Source organism: Ctenocephalides felis, unplaced genomic scaffold (genome assembly GCF_003426905.1).
Source record: "Ctenocephalides felis isolate EL2017-DRISC unplaced genomic scaffold, ASM342690v1 CF-g0.4_SCAFFOLD_01604, whole genome shotgun sequence".
NCBI lineage: Eukaryota > Metazoa > Arthropoda > Insecta > Siphonaptera > Pulicidae > Ctenocephalides > Ctenocephalides felis.
This window is the reverse complement of record NW_020537758.1, coordinates 35,289,851-35,308,653: the sequence shown is the minus strand read 5'-3', so window position 1 is coordinate 35,308,653 and position 18,803 is coordinate 35,289,851. Positions and strand designations below refer to the sequence as shown.

Sequence of the window (18,803 nt, the reverse complement as noted above, 5' to 3'; positions counted from 1 at the left end):
ATTACAATTTTTAATAAATTATTTTCAATACAAGCATATTGAGCAAATATGTTATAAATATCAGATTGATCTCAATTATTTATAATTATTCAAAATCGATCTCTTAACTCTGGATCTCGGTCGATGGACAAGTCTTGGATATTGGCATGGTACATCTGATGAATATCTGTTTATTGTGCTTATCATGTTCGTTAAGAGGTGATTTATAAACACGATAAAAGCCTGTCTTGATTTTCGCATTGTGCAGGCTGATTTCTACGAGACGTCTGCCTTTTACATTATATACGATTTAAAAAAGACGACTTAGATCGTTATTGATTATTTAATGGAACATAAAAATAGTAACATATAGTAGAAAATATGAACTCTAGAAGCATATTATTTAATAATTGAATTTTAGTATTCATCAATACGATTTATAAAAGACAACTTAGATCGATATTGATTATTTAATTTATAAAAATAGAAAAATATAGTAGAAAAATATGAGCTCTAGGAGCATAATATTTAATAATTAAAGTTTAGTTTTCATCAAAAAACAATACGGTTTAAAAAATACAACTTAGATCGTTATTGATTATTTAATTTATAAAAATAGTAACATATAGTAGAAAATATGAGCTCTCTAGGGGCATGATATTTAATAATTAAATTTTAGTATTCGTCAAAATACAACTCACATAGTTAAGATAATATATGAATATTATACATACTTAAATACTCTTTTTTAGATGAAAAGAAAGACAACTTGCTCAAGAGAATAAATAATTATTAAAATAACATAATTAGGTTTACTATTTGGAATTTTTTAATTTTTTATTTCAGAATAGTGTAAACTAAAGCTAATATTATTTAAAGTAAAACAAATAATAATAAAATGATAAAATGAACTACAAGGATGCTTAAATTAAATTAAAAATTATTAGGGTTTGGAAAAATACAAGTAATACTAAAAATGATTTTGTTATTCAATAATTTAGTTAAATAAAATTTAATTATGAATTATTATTTAGTTTTCAACATTCAAACTTAAAATTAAATAAACAAATAAAAATATTTCATAACTAAATAAGTAAATTGCATATATTTAAATAGCAATATTATTGGTATAATATAATATTATTTCTTTAACCAATTTGGATGATTTTAGATATTATTAAATATATATTAAATACAATATATATTACAATAAATTGATTGCAAATTAAATAGAAGATATTTATATTATAAAATTTAGTAAGTAATTTGAGATTTTGTAACTATAATAATTTAATAATATTTTTTTAAAACTTTTTAATAGTATTTTTATTGGTAATTTGACAATATTTTTTAATATAATTATATTAATATATATTCAATATATAAATTTTGCTCATCATTTTCCTCAGCGATCATTCCAAAATTACATATACTTTCGTCGTGTATATAATTTAGACCAATAAAAATCATCGCACCATGTAATCCTGTAAACAAATAAACCCGTATAAACAAATTTCCAAAAAACATAGCGATTTCTGGCTGACACCACATCGTCCAGACGACCAATAAAAACAGGGCATAGAATGTTCTAGAAATGCCTAACTTCACGGCAGTTTTTCGGCTCAGACCAATCAGGTGTCGCGTTAACATTTTGGACAAAAACAGGTAAGTTTTCTATGGAAAGCGATGAAAAACCATGCGATTTCTGGCTGACATTGCGTAGGCCAGGCGACCAATCAGAACGAGCCCCAAAAAGGTATAAATATGTGAGCTCGATGGGCTTGCGGTCATTCTGAGAAAAATTCTTAAAATGAAAGGACGTTTCCACGCAGCTCTGAATCAAAAATATTTTAATTCGAGTTTTCCGTTTATTAACAAGTAACAATAAACCAAATATGTTTTAATAATAAACAACGAATATATTTAAATACGCAAAAGAAGAATAGAAACAAAAATTCATCAAGACTGAAGAAATAAATATCCAACAGCAAGAAACAAGTAAAGAAGATCAAGACATATTTAGAAGTAACACAAATTGATCAAGAATGAAGAAATAAACATTCACAAGCAAGAAGTAACATTTATAAATGAAGAAAAATCAAGAATGAAGAAAGAAAATATTCAATAGCAAGAAAGAAATTAAGAAGATCAAGACAAATTTAGAAAAAAATTAACTTGAAGTCATATGAATTATGATGAAAATAATTTAAAAAAAATATGCAAAAGAAGAATCGCAACAAATTTATCAAGAATGAAGAAATAAATATTCATCAGCAAGTAAGAAGAAACAAGAAAACAAGCAACAAGAAAAAACAACAAACAGAAAAAGAAATTACAACTTTTTTGAAAAAATGACAAAAAATGGAACTCACAAACGACCATTTACTTTTGTCCACTATTGAAAAAGAATTTTATTATAAATTCAAGTACGAAGTTTTATGAAAAGAAGAAATTGGAGGTCTGGAAAAATGCTGTAATAAAAGAAGAAGAAGCAGAATCAAATATATATCCAGCAATCAAATTAATATTATAAATTATATTACATCTCCAATATTGAATAATATTCTAGAAGTCCAAAATCACCCACATTGGACAGAAAATCATAAAATTTATTGGGGATCTAGAAAAACGCTCAAATATTTAGAAGAAAAAACAAAAAATATTTATCAAATGAATGCTTTAATGCAACATGTAATATATCAAAATTCAACCTAAAGTCCTCCAACGATATGAAAGCATAAAAAAATCATGTGAACGCGCTTTAATGCAGCACCAAAAATATCAAACTATGCATCATTGTGTATTTTTATGTCTAAAATATTTAATCCCCCAGAACACTCTTATGGGGAGTATGTTTTCTATTGGAAAGTACCCATTTCGGGCAATGGAAAATCTCCCACAATATTCTTCCCTAAGTCGAGTTGAAATTTAACTCAGCTCAAGGGCTTGCCCTAGGGTACTTAAATTTTTAACAAAATATCACAAGTCCTATATTTATATGAATATTTTATAATATGTATATCATGTTATGTTATATTGTGTATTTTTATGTCTAAAATATTTAATCCCCCATAACACTCTTATGGGGAGTATGTTTTCTATTGGAAAGTGCCCATTTCGGGCAATGAGAAATCTCCCACAATATTCTTCCCTAAGTCGAGTTGAAATTTAACTCATATCGAGGGCCTGCCCTAGGGCACTTTAATTTTGATATATGCATATGCTTTAATGCAACAAGAAATATATCAAAATTCAACCTAAAGTCCTCCAACGATATGAAAGCATAAAAAAATCATGTAAACGCGCTTTAATGCAGCACCAAAAATATCAAACCATGCATCAAATGAACGCTTTAATATCAAAATTTAACCTAGATCCCAACAGCCGTAGCAAGGCAAAAAATGATAAAATATATTGGAAATCTAGGGAAAAATGTTTTAATAACGCAAAAAATGTAACTATATATATCATGTGAACGCTTTAAAATATCAAAATTTAACCTAGATCCCAACAGCCGTAGCAAGGCAAAAAATGATAAAATATATTGGGAATCTAGGGAAAAATGATTTAATAATTCAAAAAATATGCCTATATATATCATGTGAACATTTTAAAATATCAAAATTTAACCTAGATTCCAACAGCCGTAGCAAGGCAAAAAATGATAAAATATATTGGGAATCTAGGGAAAAATGTTTTAATAATGCAAAAAATGTACCTATATATATAATGTGAACGCCTTAAAATATTAAAATTTAACCTAGATCCCAACAGCCGTAGCAAGGCAAAAAATGACAAAATATATTGGAAATCTAGGGAAAAATATTTTAATAATACAAAAAATATACCTATATATCATGTGAATGCTAAATATATCAAAATTTAACCTAGATCCCAACAGCCGTAGCAAGGCAAAAAATGATAAAATATATTGGGAATCTAGGGAAAAATGTTTTAATAATTCAAAAAATATGCCTATATATATCATGTGAACGCTTTAAAATATCAAAATTTAACCTAGATCCCAACAGCCGTAGCAAGGCAAAAAATGATAAAATATATTGGGAATCTAGGGAAAAATGTTTTAATAATGCAAAAAATGTACCTATATATATCATGTGAACGCTTTCAAATATCAAAATTTAACCCAGATCCCAACAGCCGTAGCAAGGAAAAAAATGATAAAATATATTGGGAATCTAGGAAAAAATGTTTTAATAATACAAAAAATATATCTATATATATATCATGTGAACGCTTTAAAATATCAAAATTTAACCTAGAGCCCAACAGCCGTAGCAAGGCAAAAAATTATAAAGTATATTGGGAATCTAGGGAATAATGTTTTAATAATACAAAACATATACCTATATATATCATGTAAACGCGCTTAAAATATCAAAATTTAACCCAGAGCTCAACAGCCCTAGGATAGCAAGATAATGATAAAATATATTATGAATCTTCAATAATAAAATGCTTCAATAATAAATAAAAATAAGGAAGCAAAATATATATAAAATGAACGCAGCAATGCAATAATTAAAATTTAACCTAGGATCCAAAAGCCTAGGTGCATTAGCAAAGTCCAGCTTATCAAAGCAAAACGATCGTTTTCTTCGATCACGATATCAAGATTGAACCAATTTTGCATTTTAACTATATTTTAATTTATCATATGATTTTGGTATATATAATTCAAAACAATTTTGTATACCTCACATATCTATTATCAAAGCAGAAAATAATGTCTTTTGAAAATATTTCCTGTTGAATTCTGCAACTCACTTAAATTTTTCACAAAATATCACAAGTCCTATATTTATATGAATATTTTATAAAAATGTATATCATGTTATGTTATATTGTGTATTTTTATGTCTAACTTATTTAACCCCCGTAACACTCTTATGGGGAGTATATTTTCTATTGGAAAGTGTTCATTTCGGGCAATGGGAAATCTCCCACAATATTCTTTCCTAAGTCGAGTTGAAATTTAACTCAGCTCGAGGGCCTGCCCTAGGATACTTAAATTTTTCACAAAATATCACAAGTCCTATATTTATATGAATATTTTATAAAAATGTATATCATGTTATGTTATATTGTGTATTTTTATGCCTAAAATATTTAATCCCCCATAACACTCTTATGGGGAGTATGTTTTCTAATGGAAAGTGCCCATTTCGGGCAATGGGAAACCTCCCACAATATTCTTCCCTAAGTCGAGTTGAAATTTAACTTAGCTCAAGGGCCTGCTCTAGGGCACTTTAATTTTGATATATGTATATGAATACTTTTGCATTTAAGTCATTTTTTTATTTGTGTATGCAAAAATTATTTTATCTATGCCCTATGTATTTTTATGTCTGATATATTTAAAACCTCCCATAACACTCTTATGAAGAATATATGTTTTGATTAAAAAGATTCTAGCATTTATGAAATGACAATGAGAAATCTCCCACAATTTTATTTGGGACTTTGATTTCATTTGATATATGTATATAAATATTTTTCTAGTTATATGATTTTGTGATTTATTTGTGCGAAAACAATTTTATCTATAACCTGTGTAATTTTATGTCTTACCCTAAGCGAGAGCAAATGTATTATCATTATTATTAACAGATTTATTCTTTGAACATTACGAATTCATTTTAAGTATTAATGTTATATGAATGTCCCTAACTGCTACAAAAAGAATTATTATAATGTTTGAAATACAAGGCTATAATTTTTATTAATTTATTTCATGTTGAACTTATACTCCTATATGATATTCCTCTATATTTTTATATGCTAGCTTTTTCAAGTTAAAGTTTGATTAATGTTCGCTTAGTTTTTAATAAAGTTATTATATATTATTTTCATGAATTTACTATATATTTGCTATATGAATGCTATGTATATTACTATATGAATTTACAAATCACGATCATTTGAGGTCATGTTATGTTTAAATTTAAAATCTTCGTGTGAAATCTTTTCTCTATATACTTATGTATTTTATAAAAATGTTGTATTTACTGAAAGTGAAACAAATTAAATATATATGCTTATATTCTAATATCTGCTAAATGTTATTTTGATTTAAAGTATATTATTTTGATTGTAAGATTTCTGGCCCCAAGTACATTTTCTTTGGATAAATTTCGCAAGTTGGTTACAAATTTTTCATTTTTGCCTAATAAAAATGTTTGTCCATTTGAATCTTCAGCCAAAATGAATTGAAAACATAACTTGAAGTGATTTAATATCTGCATTAACTATTATTATTTTAGTGTTAAAAAAACAAATTTATATTTATAAATAACTTTGCTATTATTTTAACCTATTTTGACAAATTATATGCTTTTTCTGTGATTATTTTATTTTTATATCATTTTGCAGTTGTCTATTATAGTTTCTTTGTAAATAGGCGATATAATTTTCACGTATGATTATCATATTATTAAAAACTGTACTTGTTATTAAAAGATCTATAAATTACTTAGAATGCATTCGACTGGAGCTACATAATTTTTATTTGCAAATTTTATCTATTATTAAAATATGAAATTTTATAAATAATAATTGATGTGATTTTATTTCTTAATGATTCAAAATAATAAGTTATCTCTTTAAATATATACAATTTATATATATTTTATGACTAACAATTATCTATTAATATTTTCATATTGAATTTATATCCTTTGTTCGTTTTGATTTTTTAAACGTATTAAATTAATTAAAAAAGTGTTAAGTTATTTTATTATAAATAACTGTATGTCTACTGTATAATTACAATTACAACAATTTGTTATCAAATATTTCAAAATTGGATTCATTGCTATTGAATTGAAAAATAAAAGATTTGAATGAAAATACATGTGTTTATAATTAAATGAATATTATCTTGAAATATTAACCGTATAATTTTTTACTAAATAATTTATCTGCCTACATTTTTTTGACCGGAACTTACATTTTTAATTAAAAGAATTCGTGAAAAAAACCCTTTAATTAATAACATTTGTATTATCGTAACGTCAATGCAAAAATAAAGTATGTGTTTGTTCTTCATTGAAAAAGAATTGATTTCTCATTGCACTTCTATTCATATTAAAGCGCTGAAAATATTCCTGAATATTGTTTTGTGAAAAATTTATATTTTATAAAATTTTTGAATGAATACGAATTTCATAAGATGTATGGTAAAACACCAGTAGCCGTATTGGAGTACAATTGCGGTTAAAGGAGGACTGAAGAAACCGCAAACTATAAACGTGCTCCTCTCTTGAACCGCAAGTTATATAATACATTTTTTAAATCAACAAAATGATTGAAACTTATTTTCACCTTTATATAATTATGATGTGATAAGAAAAATAACAAAATACAAATCTACAATACCACGAAAAATACTTGAGGCCATTTATACAGCTCTTTACATTAATTTTCAACCCAATATTGGCCTAATTTATATGTTTATTATACATAGATTTTGCCAAAAACGTCTTAAAACTTAGCAATCCTTAACATGTCTTCCTAATTATTTCTAAAAAAAAATTCTTAATGAACATTTGATTGTAATAACAATAATTTATAAAATGATATATGTGAACTTTTTAATGAAAATAACAAATGTGAGCTTTTTAATAAAAATAACAAAATTATTACATTTTGCCACTTACATCTTTTTAAGTATAATTTTCAAGTCTATATTCATTTATTTGAGTTCAAATCAATTTATTTTTTGCATGTGTATCCGTAACTACATCGTCACTGTTTACCCTAGAGCAGGCCCGTGAGCTAGGTTAAACTCAAACTCAGGGAAGAATAGTGTTAGAAAGAAATTGTTCATTTGCATATTTTATTTGAATTTTTTTGTTGATTCGCATTTATATTCTTCTATGTATTTTTTAACGTTATTTGTATGTCATTGTCGAATCTTGGGAATTATAATTGAGCGTACTGCTGTTAAGATTCTTAAGTATTTTTTTGATAAACATGTTTTATTTCTGCTACATTCACTACTTTATGATGAAATGAATATTCCTCTCTTGAATTTTTTACGTGTTTGAAACTGAATAAAATATTTAACAATAGCACCAACAAGCATTTTCTAAACATTACGATTTGCAATTGATCTCTCAAATACATTTAAATTATCTTAACTATAGTGTACGTGTTTGTATGTCCAAAATTGTAGATTATTATTCAAATTTTAATTAATTTATATAACTTAGCCGATTTTCGTAAGACTTGTTTAGTGCATATTAAATATCATAAAAACCATTCAATCATTTTTTTAAGAAACTTAATAAATTATTTTGTGAAATATTAAGCATCTGCTATAAGAAAATACTGACACGGTTACATATATTATGTACGTAGGTCCTTGATATTATTTAATGATTTAAATTATCGGTAACATTTTTTACACAGTTATATAATATAATGTACATGTTTTATTTTTGCTACATTTACTTCTTTTTAAAATCAATGTTTCTCATCCGAGTGGAATATGTTTAAAATTTAATGCAATATGTAACCATAATATCGACAAGGATTTAACCGGACACTCTAGATTATAGAGAAAATCATAATAAAATAAAATAAAAGGTATATTTTGAAAATAACATATGTACGTAGGTCCTTGATATTATTTAATGATTTAAATTATAGGTAACATTTTCTACACAATTATATAATATAATGTACATGTTTTATTTTTGCTACATTTAGTTCTTTTTAAAATCACTATTTCTCACCCGAGTGGAATACATTTGACATTTAATACAATATGTAACAATCATACCAACAAGGATTTGATCGGATTATAGAAAAAATCATAATAAAATAACATAAGGGGGCGTCCATTAATCACGTGAGCGAGTTTTTAAGGATTTTTAAACCCCCCCCCCTTCCCCTTGGTGATATTCAAAATTACCCCCCTCCCCCACCAAACATCACGTATATTTTTAGTTACATGAAAAAACTGTATAATTTTTAATTTTTTTTAAAAAATGTTTGAACTTTTTTATAGAAAATAGTAAAAAAAATAAACGCACGTGATATCTTGCTATACCCTTCCCTCCCTCACGTGATATTTCGTGATTTTTTGTCAAACCCCCCCTCCCCCTAAAAACCTCACGTGATTAATGGACGTCCCCTAAAATGTATATTTAAAAAAAAAAAAATCATCTGATTATTATCACTTACCGTCCATCGAAACGAGAATGGCAAGACCATAGCTGCTGTATAAGGTTCGGGTACCGCAAAGCTCGTCCCTCCGACAACCGGGGTGCTCGCGTTCCCGAACGAGCAACCGCCGGCAGGGGCAGTCGTGGCCGACAACAGACCTCCGCTCCCCGCAGGAGCCGAAATCATCGGCCGCTGGAACTCTTTGAGGCACAGGCGGAACATCGTCGCGCAAGGTCTCGGCGTTCGGCATGTCGTCAGAGGCACGCCGCCTATTATCGCGGCCGAGTGATGGGACGTCGACGGAGTCCCGCAACATTCGCCGTTTGCACGACCGCCTCGGTGATTCGCTATTTCTAAAATTTGAAGTTCGAAGAAGCCCGAACAGTATACGCCCTGAAAAATAATCAAACTATTATAAACAAAAATGACATTTTTTTTTATTAACTTTTATTTACAACTGTCCAGTAAAGGACATTTAGTAAATTTAATGAATTTACAATAGTCCGCCGAGAAGGGACATTGTATACTACATTGTCATGTTGGAATCCTTTCTATATAAAATTCACAATATTTTATTATTGAATAATTACTGATAAATAATGATTAAGTTATTTCTATTTTTTTCTCAGGAGAGTTGATGGCTTAGATCCCATGGCGCTTTTCTTTGACAATTTAAAATATTCTTCGACAAATATTTGTTTCCCGCTTTTAATAATTCTCGACATTGTGTTAGTGCTTAAAATTAAACTATATAAAATGTTTTTTGTATATTACTTCTCCAAGTCTAGTAAAAATTGGGATTTTAAATTATTCATCTAAAATATACTAGATACACTACTATATTTTATTTAATACCACCCCTACTATGTTCTCTTTGCTATCTCTGATTCTTTTAATTTTCACAAAATTAGCATTGATAATGTTCTATCAGCTATCTCTACATCTTATATTATATAAAATTTACTTTGATATTTACTATATAAAATTTTATTTTAAGTTGTAGAATGAATATAATATTGGTCTCTCGGATCCAGATGTGATATATGTTAACATACACTACAATTACCTAAACTGTTCTTTTAAGTTGTAGAATAACGAAATTGAATCGATATATAATTTTTTTACACTGCTATGTTTTTAAATAAAATTAAATTTAATTGTATATAACAACTAAAACTTAAATAGTAAGGTTTCTACTATAAAATCTAATTAATGATGATACTCTTCACATAGTAATTAACACTAGGGTAGGGCGGGGCTAGTTGAGCAAATTTTTACTTAAACGGATGTAGCACCTCAATGAAAAGTCTCAATAAATTGTTATACGGCTTAATGGATTTGTTGTTTATCGCTTAACAAAAGTGTTAGTACTATTTTTTGGTAATAAGTAAAATTTAAAAGCTACAGCTGTTTGAATGCAAAAAGTCAAGTATGCTCAATGTACCCCATAGGTGAGGCAAGTTGAGCACCAAGAAAGTATAATGAAATCATAGGTTCAATGTCGTTTAGTGATGAAATAAAATAAGTTTTTAATAACCAGTTCTATATTTATAGTAGTGATGTGCCGACTCGAAAATTTCCTGATTCGAGTGATTCGAATTAGAAAAAAACCTGATTCGAATCATGATTCGAATCAATTCGAATCAAGTTCATATATGAACAATTATAATTTAAGAGAAGAAATAATATCATTTTAATAATTTTATAAGTGAAATAATTAATTTAGTAAGCAATTAATTCCAAAAAGTGCAGAGATGAATACATTTGTACTATATATATAATAATAAACTAGCTACAAATATAACTAATCTTTCAAGTGAATTTACAGTAAAATATAACCAAACACTTCTCTATCACTAAAGCATATAAAACAATATTCTTAATCTTACGTTGAACGAATGCATGTGTATATTATTGATTGTTTAGATCTAATCTAAACAGGGAGCTGAATCTAACGTCTTACGAATGACTTAAAATTCAATCCACTACTGTAAAGATTGATATTATTTCATTTGTGTGAATTTGCCATTACTTGCATAATTAAAATATAATAATTTTGTATGTGTATAAAACTCGTTGTGTAGTTTATTTTGATAATAATTAAAATCTAAATCGCGTATTTATTATCTAAATGAGTTTTTGATATTTCATGAACAAATTTGCTCTCAGCGCTTAGTCAAAAATAAACAAACACTCAAGACCCATGCACTGCATCTCCATAAGTCGATACGCTAAACACGGACACATGTTTCGAACTCAAGTCGGTATGATTCAGTTTGAGTAGAACTCGGATAAATTCATACCGACTTGAAGTCGGGATAAGTCGGTTTGAGTCATAGGAACTCGAATCAATTCATAACGACTTGAAGTCGGGATAAGTCGGTTTGAGTCATAGGAACTCGAATCAATTCATAACGACTTGAAGTCGGGATAAGTCGGTTTGAGTCATAGGAACTCGAATTAATTCATAACGACTTGAAGTCGGGATAAGTCGGTTTGAGTCATAGGAACTCGAATCAATTCATATCGACTTGAATGCGGTTAAAGTCATATAAATTGGAGTCGGGTGATACATTTAAGCGTATTAAAGGCGGGTGACTCGCATGATTTAATTCAAGATTTATTTTTTATATTTATTATTATTATTTTTTATATTTATTATTATTATTATTTATATTGTTATAATATTGAATTAAATTAAAACATTTTTTTTATATTTATGAAAATTGTGTTCACACATGTTTTATCACAGTAAATATTTCGCGGCTTGATACGAGTTGATTCGAATCAAGTAAAATCTGATTCGAATCAAGTCGTTAAAGGCTTGATTCGAATGATTCGAATCACTTGATTCGACTTGGCACATCACTAATTTATAGTCTTTTATTGACAGAGAAAACAATACTTATAGTAATATGCTTCGAATAATTAACGAATAGTAGAATCAACAGAACAATATCGTATCTTAGGAATTATTTTACCATTATATTCATTATTTTTGTTTAAAATCATTATTTCTTTATATTATTACTCATAGACTTAGCTTAAATCTTAAAAATAATAATCAATTTCTGGAAGTTAATGATAGTTGTCTTAGTCACAGAACAAGTTTAGCAACTATGCTCAACTAACCCCAACTCGGAATTTCAAAATAAAAGTGAATTTATAAAAAAACCGCAAGAATTATAGCCAGAATCTCTGTGCATATTAAAAGTACTATAATTATATTGAAGAATAACATTTACCTAATTAAAAATAAATAACATTTGACTAAACCAGACGAAAACTCGTGATGAATTACGTTTTTACTTTTTGGTCTCAAAATAAACAAAACGCCCGTGAGCCTCACTCATTTGTCCAGCGGCCACTAGCGATCGCGGGATATTTATTTCTTCCAAATCTCTATATTTCCGCCATATGATGCCTAAACGGACGGTAAATAGTTTTCGAGATATTTCGATTGCTCAACTTGCCCCTATGCTCAACTAGCCCCGCTCTACCCTACTATGTTCTATTTGTGACCGCAGATCTTATAATAAATTTTATTGTATATTACAATTGCAAATCTATGATCGGTTAAAAAATATATTTCATATTATTAGATAATATAAAATGATTCTATGGTATATTACAATATTAATATTAGATTCTAAATAATAATGATAATAACCATAATATAGATTTGAAATATATTTACCCTACTTATGCTCTCTTTGCTATCTCTGATTCTTTTAAATTACACAAAAATGACATTGAAAGTTTTTACATAAAATGTTATTATATTGGATTTGAATGGAGAATTGATATATGTTTACACTACTAAGCTCTATTTTTTCTCTAAATTTTTTAAAATTATACGAAATTTGCTTCGATATTTACTATTTAAAATGTTATTTTAAGTTGTAGAATGAATATAATATTGTTCTCAAATCCAGATTTTTGATATATGTTTACATACACTACGATGTTCTATTTGCTGCCGCAAATGTAAAATATTAAATTTTATTGTAAATTATTCATCTGAAATATGTTTACACTACTATATTTTATTTGCTACCACTTATTTTAAAAGATATTAGATAATATAAAATGATTCTATGGTATATTACAATATTAATATTAGATCTTAAATAATAATGATAATAACCAAAATATAGATTTGAAATATGTTTACCCTAACATGCTCTCTTTGTTATCTCTGATTCTTTTAAAATGTTATTACATTGGATTTACATAGAGATTTGATATATGTTTACACTACTATGTTCTATTAGCTATCTCTATATCTTATATTATATAAAATTTACTTTGATATTTACTATTTAAAATGTTATTTTAAGTTGTAGAATGAATATAATATAGTTTTAAGTTCCAGAATTGCTATATGTTTACATACACTACTATGTTCTATTTGCTGCCGCAAATGTAAAATATTAAATTTTGTTGTAAATTATTCATCTGAAATATGTTTACACTACTATGTTTTATTTGCTACCACCTATTTTAAAAGATATTAGATAATATAAAATGATTCTATGGTATATTACAATATTAATATTATATCCTAAATAATAATGATGATAACCATAATATAAATTTGAAATATGTTTAACCTACTATGTATGCTCTCTTTGCTATCTCTGATTCTTTTAAAATGTTTTATTACATTGGATTTAAATAGAGATTTGATATATGTTTACACTACTATGTTCTATTAGCTACCTCTATATCTTATATTATATAAAATTTACTTTGATATTTACTATTTAAAATGTTATTTTAGGTTGTAGAATGAATATAATATTGTTTTAAGTTCCAGAATTGCTATATGTATACATACACTACTATGTTCTATTTGCTGCCGCAAATGTAAAATATTAAATTTTATTGTAAATTATTCATCTGAAATATGTTTACACTACTATGTTTTATTTGCTACCACCTATTTTAAAAGATATTAAATAATATAAAATGATTCTATGGTATATTACAATATTAATATTAGATTCTAAATAATAATGATAATAACCATAATATAGATTTGAAATATGTTTACCCTACTTATGCTCTCTTTGCTATCTCTGATTCTTTTAAATTACACAAAAATGGCATTGATACTTTTTACAAAAAATGTTATTACATTGGATTTAAATGGAGATTTGATATATGTTTACACATTCTATGTTCTATTAAATATCTATAGATATAGATAGCTATATCTTATATTATATAAAATTTACTTTGATATTTACTATTTAAAATGTTATTTTAAGTTGTAGAATGAATATAATATAATATATAATATATTGAATATAATATTGTTTATTATTGGCTTTGATATTTCCAGAATTGATAATGTTTACATACACTGCTATGTTCTATTTGCTGCCGCAAATTTTAAGTGATATTAAATTTTATTGTATATTATATAACTCAAACTCTACAATAATAACAGAATGCAATATATGATTTGATGACTACTATATTTCTTCGCTATCTGTTTCTTTTCTTAAATTTTAGAGAATTGTATTGATACAATTACCTAAAATGTTCTTTTAGGTTGTAGAATAATGAAATTGAATCGATATGTAAATTTTTTACATTACTATGTTTTTAAATAATATTAAATTTAATTGTATATTGCAACTTAAACGCCAGTAAGGTTTCAACTATAAAATCTAATTAATGATGATACTCTTCACATAGTAATTAGCACTACTATGTTCTATTTGTGACTGCAGATCTTATAATAAATTTTTTGTATATTACAATTGCAAATTTATGATCGGTTAAAAAATATACCTTTGAATATGTATTAATCTACTATTTTCTATTTGCCATCTCTGATTTTTTTAAATTATACGAAATTTTACTATGAATGTATTACATAAGATGGCATTTTAAATAGTGAAATATTGGATTTTAATGAAGATTTCAAATATGTTAATTACTACGTTTTGTTTACGACCGCTGATTTGAAATATAAAATTTTATGCTATATTATAATAATAACTCTTTTATTGAATATTACAATTCCAAATTTATTGCTTTAATAGATTTCAAAGTGCAGATCTAAAAGATGTTTACACTACTATGTTATATTTCCCATTTACTATTTTATTTTTAAATTTTTCGACTTTCTTGTGCTCTTTATTAATTACAATCTGTCTTCACAAAAAATAAGACATTCAATACTTTTGAGAATATAAGCATATCTATTCTAAAAGGTTGCTCAGTAAGGTTATTTCAACTTTTATAAATGTTATTTGAAATAGGCATTGATACTATTACATAAAATGTTGTTTTAAGATATTGGATTTTAATGGATAATTAAAATATGTATACAGTACTATATTCTGTTTCATACCGCAGATTTTAAATGATATTGAATTTCATTGTATATTACAATTTCAACTCTAGTACAATGATGGATTATAAAATATAGATTCGACTATGTTTCCATACTACTATGCTCTATTTGCTATATCTGATATTTTTTTAAATTAAACTTAAATTGGCTTTGATATTTCTTACATCAAATGTTCTTTTTTGTTATTGAATATTAGCTTTACACTTCCACCATCTGTTTGCATCATACAAACATTATAATAGCAAATTAGAAGTTATCGTCTAGTAATTTCAGTTTTGCCTTAATAATTTTTACTTCTAATAAATAAATCTCTTTACTTTCATTTTAGTTATATAGAATTGTTAAATATAATAAATACTGATTTTGCTTCAACTTAATGCAATTCAAAATTATCAAAAGTCCCGAATAATGTGAATATCATGTTTACCTTTTCAATGCCTTTTGAAATTACAGTGAATCTTTCACAAAATCGTATAATTAGTAAATTTAGTCATAGTTTCATCAATTTTATAAAAACAAACTATGGTAAATGATAAATTATGGAAGTTTTTATTAACAACTTGTGACATTTTATAATATTTTCATAAAACTGGATTCCAAATCATACAAATTTGGTAGAAGTGATACACATTTGCATTAAAATTTTCAAGAAAACATGTAACAAGTCGATAAATATACAAAAGTATAACTTTTCTAATAGAATTATATTTGCCCAAATTAATTATTATATTTTTTACAATATTCTGTGCATATATATTTGAAAGCAGATTTAGCATAAATGGCACTTTCCTAAAATATAACAAATATGATTTTAAATCAATAAAATATTGTATTAAATTTTCATATTGCTTCTAAATTTTTATATCGTTTCCTTCAAGTCCTCCAAATCTTTAAAATACAAAATTCTCTCATCAGAATAGCCTGATAACACTAACTTCGTAGATTTTTTGAGAATTTGATTTACTTTTGTCTATCCATTATTATATCTGCATTTTTTACAATACAATCTATAAATTTCAATTAAAAAGCGTGAGAAAATAAAATTTCAAGAATAAAACTTATAGAAAATACTGAGTATATATTCCTACAAGTTTGCTTCTATGTATGCCTAACTATTGTTATTCTTAGAGAAAAACCCCCATGTGGTTTTCGACTCTATCATTAAGATATAACTCAATCATAATAATGAAATCTTTCTATTGTTGCATCAACGCTGCAGGTTTAATGAAGATAAAATTATAGTCAATTGACGAACATTAGTTCTTCTATAGATTCTTTATATAAAAGCAACCCTTAATGAAGTATTGGAATATACTATATTGTATAAACAAAATACATGTTTATTAAAATTTGGATGTACGAAGAAAATCACTTTAATAATTTTTATAATATCTCATAGGCAGGGCATATACGCATTTTTATATTGTTTAATATATAAATTTATTATTTTATTTTAATCAACTCGAAAGATTTTCAGGAAATGTCTTTTCTTATAAATGCCCGAAAAATTCTTATGATACGCAAAATATAAATATACATACAAAAATATTTGCAAGAAATTCTTACAATACCATAAAAGCCATCCATATATTCTTGTATACCCATGAAAAATATTTTTAGAGGTTTGTTCAATAATGATTTTAAATATGAGTATTACTTTTCTCATATTTGCTGATAACTTTTCATATAACATATATACATTTTCATATACGTTTTTCTTGTTCATTATTCCTTTAGCTTATTTCAACCTTTTAATATACTAATGCAAATAAGAATTTATAGCATGAAGCATTTTTTTGAGTTATGTGTAACCTGTAAAAATTATAATAAATGCGATAGAAATTGATTTATCAGAAGACTCTGTTCGTAATCATTAGCCGAAATTTTAATTGCCGTCAATATTTATATATATTTATAGATATATTTGTTTAGCTCATTCAGTTTTTTTTAAAGAAAACGGCTATTTTCATTAATAAAATACAATTTTAAAACCCGATAGAAGAAAAATCAAACTAAATCCACACTTTGTCAATTTTTCGATGCTGTTACAGAAATTGTTTTTTTTTGTAATATTTTATTGGCCTGTAAAATATTCTATAATTTATATTTTCTATATGTCAGAAGTTTTATTTGCAATTACCATATCATCTCCAAAATCATTGATCTTTATAATTGATTTTTATTAAACTTTTTGTATAATATATATTTTTAATTATAATGCACTTATTTCTTGGATCACTATAAATTACATTAAGAGTATTGGTTTCTTGAAACTACCTGGAAATTCAACTTCAATATCGTTATATTATACCATATATATAATTGGGTTTTTAATGCCAATGGGTACTAATAAAATTTTGATTTTCGGTTACAAATATGTGATTTGTATGGCAATTTCCATGACTTCATTGACATTTTCATCAATTAATCGACGTTCAATACTAGCATGGAATTGTGAGACGCATCTATTATCTGCTGCATTAGATGTGTTGTATTGAATATTTAAATAATCATTCGAAGAATATGTAATTTTTCAATGTACAATGCATTTAAATGCATCTTTTTATATAGGCAGAAAGATTTCCTAAGTTCAATTTGTAACAAATATCGTTGAAACTGGTTTTTGAATCTCTAACTCCTGGACTTATTTGCTTAATCGGATATTTAATAACAATCACACATTCTTGCCCAATGCTTTTGCTCGTTTTGTATTTGATTATAGTACAGAATTAATTTGCTGTTCAAAAATAATAAGGAGAAGCTTAGTCTCTATAACACACATTCCCCTTGTCATCGCGTTAGATAAACGCAAAGTCATGTCGGCTAATCAATATAATAACACTTTATAACAATAGGAATTATCTAATGTATCTTTTACTTTACGCATCTGTAAATTTACAAAAAATAAACAAAATTTTTATGCAGTAGCATAGAAGCAACATGGTATATCTCAACTTAGAATATCATTCATTATCATTCGCTTGGTTTTAGTCATTTATCTTTATAATTTCCAAGTTTTTACATTTTACTATTATTTTTGTGTATATTATGAAAATCATAAGCATAAATCATTTTTTTGTGAATTATTAACTTTTTTAAAACTCTTCAAATAAAAAAAAATTATTGCTTGCATAATGTTAATTAATATTGGATCATCAGTGGTATTTTATTAAAAGTATTTTCAAAGTTATTATCAACTATTTCAAAATCAAATTTTCTGCTCCAAAATGTATTTTTAATTAAATAAAAGCATTACTTGAAA

The 18,803-nt window shown here is 26.0% G+C and overlaps 1 protein-coding gene across 1 annotated transcript in view; it reads right to left on the bottom strand.

Moving 5' to 3' along the window:
* LOC113373663 (protein jagged-1b) overlaps positions 1 to 18,803 on the bottom strand; it is a 363,880-nt gene that overhangs the window by 328,018 nt on the left and 17,059 nt on the right. The window contains exon 2 of the mRNA XM_026613946.1: positions 9,190 to 9,564. Within this exon, the coding sequence (XP_026469731.1) occupies positions 9,190 to 9,564 (375 nt within the window). The remainder of the gene's footprint in view (positions 1 to 9,189; positions 9,565 to 18,803) is intronic.